The sequence below is a fragment of the Agrilus planipennis genome, unplaced genomic scaffold, assembly GCF_000699045.2.
Source record: "Agrilus planipennis isolate EAB-ADULT unplaced genomic scaffold, Apla_2.0 scaffold20, whole genome shotgun sequence".
Classification (NCBI taxonomy): Eukaryota; Metazoa; Arthropoda; class Insecta; order Coleoptera; family Buprestidae; genus Agrilus; species Agrilus planipennis.
This window is the reverse complement of record NW_020439516.1, coordinates 1492415-1496003: the sequence shown is the minus strand read 5'-3', so window position 1 is coordinate 1496003 and position 3589 is coordinate 1492415. Positions and strand designations below refer to the sequence as shown.

At 26.8% G+C, this 3589-nt stretch overlaps 2 protein-coding genes across 3 annotated transcripts in view; both read right to left on the bottom strand.

Annotated features, from left to right (window-relative positions):
* The window catches only part of LOC108735059 (paired box protein Pax-6-like), a 214492-nt gene that overhangs the window by 202635 nt on the left and 8268 nt on the right, over positions 1 to 3589 (bottom strand). The window lies entirely within an intron of this gene.
* Positions 2825 to 3589, bottom strand: part of LOC112905904 (protein maelstrom homolog) — a 5297-nt gene continuing 4532 nt past the window's right edge. Inside the window, exon 7 of the mRNA XM_025979254.1 lies at positions 2825 to 2850. Within this exon, the coding sequence (XP_025835039.1) occupies positions 2825 to 2850 (26 nt within the window). The remainder of the gene's footprint in view (positions 2851 to 3589) is intronic.

Sequence of the window (3589 nt, the reverse complement as noted above, 5' to 3'; positions counted from 1 at the left end):
TACAACCCAACATACAGCAAATATTACAACTCGAATAAGGTGAGCACAAAGAAAATTAGAAAACGATTTTTCTCACGCAAATAACTGTAGTACGTGAAACTCAACGCTATTTTTGAACAAACTACAAAATATAAGCCAGAAATAAATAAGCAATTAGTAATATTTTTAAAGATGGTTTTAAATTTCGTTGAAAACCCATTCAAATTTTTAATTGGAGCTACTCAAGAAGTATTTAGTCACTAATTACGAGTATATAGTTAATTTTTATAGTGAACTAATGTTTTAATGCCGAAAAAAGGTCGTTCATGTAGATGCACAGACACTGTTACCAGTTATTAAAAAATTAACGAAAAATTTTGGTGAAGGCGCCGGGAACATTTTAAATAAAAGCTATAATTGACCTATAATTCCGGTTATATTGAACTAAATTGATAACTTTCATCTTTTCGATCACGTTTTTTGTTCTTTGTAGACAAGTTAGGATTGCTAATTTATATTTTTTGTGTTACAATTAAAGTATAATTTGCTGCATAATATATAGACAACCCAACATACACCAAATATTACAATTCTAAAAAAATGTGTACAAAGAAAATTAAAAAACTATTTTTTTCACGGAAATAACTTTTTACGTGAAATTTGATAGTACTCTCGAGCAAGCTACAAAATATTATGGAAAATAACTACTTAATTAGTAGGATTTTTAAAAGTCCACTTATAAAATTTGTTTAAAAACTATTGCTCATTTTTATTTGGAGCTACTAAATTAGTAATTAGTTACTATTTACGAGTATTTAGTTGATATTTATTGTCAACTATCGTTTTTATGCCGACAATAAATTGTTCATATGGATGTACAATTGTTATCAATACTTACTAAAAAAAATTGTTAAAAGTTTTGGTGGAGGCGCTGGGACAATTTAAAATAAAAGCTATAATTGACCTATACTTCCGGTTACATTGACCTACATTGATAAATTTCAGCTTTTAATCAAGGTTTTTTTCTTAGTAGATACAGTTAGGGTTGCTAATTTATATTGTTTTTGTAACAATTAAATTACAATTTATAATATAATATATATGCAACCCAATATACATTAATATTACAACTAATAAAGTGAGTACAAAGAAAATTAGCAAACGATTTTTCTATCTAAAATAACTTTTTGCATGAAACTCAATACTATTCTCGAACAAGCTCCAAAATATTATGTGGAAAAACTAATAAATTGGTAATATTTTTAGGAGACATCTTGTAAAATTTGATTGAAAAGTCCTTTCTTTCCTCTTAAGGATAATAAGTGGTTTTACTATAAAAACGACCACCGACGTTTCGCCTAAGTTGCTGCTTCAGGGTAACACAATGTATTAATTTAAAAAACATGCTTTAATAGAGTTATTAACAAAGGCGAAACGTCGGTGGTCGTTTTTATAATAAAAAAACTTTTTACCTCATACTTGACTTTGAGTCTATACTTCAACTTACTATTTGATATTGCAATAACAATATTTGTTGCAAATATTTTACATATTAATCTCCGTACATACGTACAGATAAAACTAAAGTGTCTAGCTGTCATATCAAAATAATTGGCATTTTTATGTTATTTATTATTTGTATGTTGTTAAGGTACAAACTACCTTTACAAAAAATTTTTGTCTGTCTGTCTGCCAGTACGAGTTAATCTTTAAGACAATTAAAAATGTTTCAACGGGATTTTATAGACATGAAGAAACATTCAGGAGTGGTCTAGATACGATATAACTCAAGTTTCATTGGGGCGAAGTTACTAGTAAAAATTAGAAGATTTAATGCATTTTACAGTGTAAATTGCTTCAGTAACAACCACACGAACGCAGAGTATAACTGAAAATATTAAACATATACACAGGGTGTTTCAAAGAATTGTTTCAGTCAAAAACAGTAGAAACATCAAAAGAATGTCTTAAATACATGTGTAGTATCTACTTTTAATTATTATTCAAAGTTGTGGTTTATTTACTTAACCCTCTTTTACAATAATTTTGGAAGGGGTTGATCCCACTTTTGGAGGTAAATTAACCCTACCCCAAGCCCCCTTTCTACCGTCTTTGTTAATATTATTTTAATATTTAATAATTGCTTATTATTTCAGTTGATAAATTTAAAACAATTAAATTTGCGTAGGTACCAGTACCTATACCGATAGTTTACACATGAAAGCATGCAAATTTCTTGTTAATTTCTGTTTTCTTTGTGTTATTTATATATTTTTCACACTTCTAAAATCCGGATTATAAATAAGTGTTACCTATGTGACCGTAATTATCAACTAAATGGCAGTCAAATTTAAATATTTGTCAAAGCTACTTGGTCATAATTACACCATATAGGTGCAGTCTTGTACTAACTTTCACTGAAACGTTTAGATTAAACTTATATGTTGTCTGATTCACTTCAATAAAACACGTGTCTGTCTGTACGTACAACATTAGAAAAATTGATAAAAGAAAAATTAGTAATAAATATGAGTGCTTTTAAAAAAAATATGTTGTGCTTGACCTTAATTCTAGTCTTTCCGTTTTTTTTCAAAGATGTACATGGATTAAATAAGGTAAGCAAAATCAAAACGAAGCAATTAAAACTACTATAAACCATTTAAAAAAAAAGCGACAAGTTGTTATATAACTATCTATAGTTCAAAACTAAATTATGCCAACAACCAGTTTTTTCTGTTTGTTGAATATCTTCTCATTCCTTTTAATATCGCACAAAGTTAATAACAATTTTTTATGGGTTACTTATATGAATTAATTCATTATTTCCATCAAATAACAAGAATTCTTATTGCGACATAACTACTAATCGATCTGAAGGTATCAATTAATTAAACAAATTCAATCAAAAAGTCAAAATAGATAACAGAAGTGCAAAAATGAAGTATTTAGAACAAATGATCAGATACAATAATAAAAAAAAATACGATAAAGAGATTATTTTTCTCATTCATTTTATATTTAAACACATATTCAATAGAAATCAATCCTAGTCTGGTTTACATCAACAAAACACGTGGACAACAATAAAAAAAATTGGCAAAAGAAGTATTAGTAAATATGAGTGTTTCTAAAAAAGATATATTGTGCTTAACTTTAATACTAATTCTTTCATTTTTCTGCAAAGATGCGCACGGATTAGAAAAGGTAAGTAAAACTAAAACTCATTGTAAAAACATCAAATAATGAAAACAGTAAGTTTGTTTTCATTTATTGATAGATACCTACATACAACATCAGTTGTTCATGTAAATTTAGTAATTATTTCCGTTAAGTAAAATAATAATTGAAGAATTGCGATAAACCAATGAAAACAGTTAAAATAGATAACTGAAGTGCGGAAATGTACCTATTTAAAACAAAAGATTAGATACAATAATAAAAGAATAAAGATAAAAAGATTAGTTAACCCATTAAATTTGAATTTAAAGATCAATTAATTAATATTATTTACAAAACTCCTGGTAAAATTCTTATAAAAGTATCTATTATATTCATATTCAACTTTCATATTTTTTTGCACCTTTTAATAATGTAAAATACCGTAAAGTGA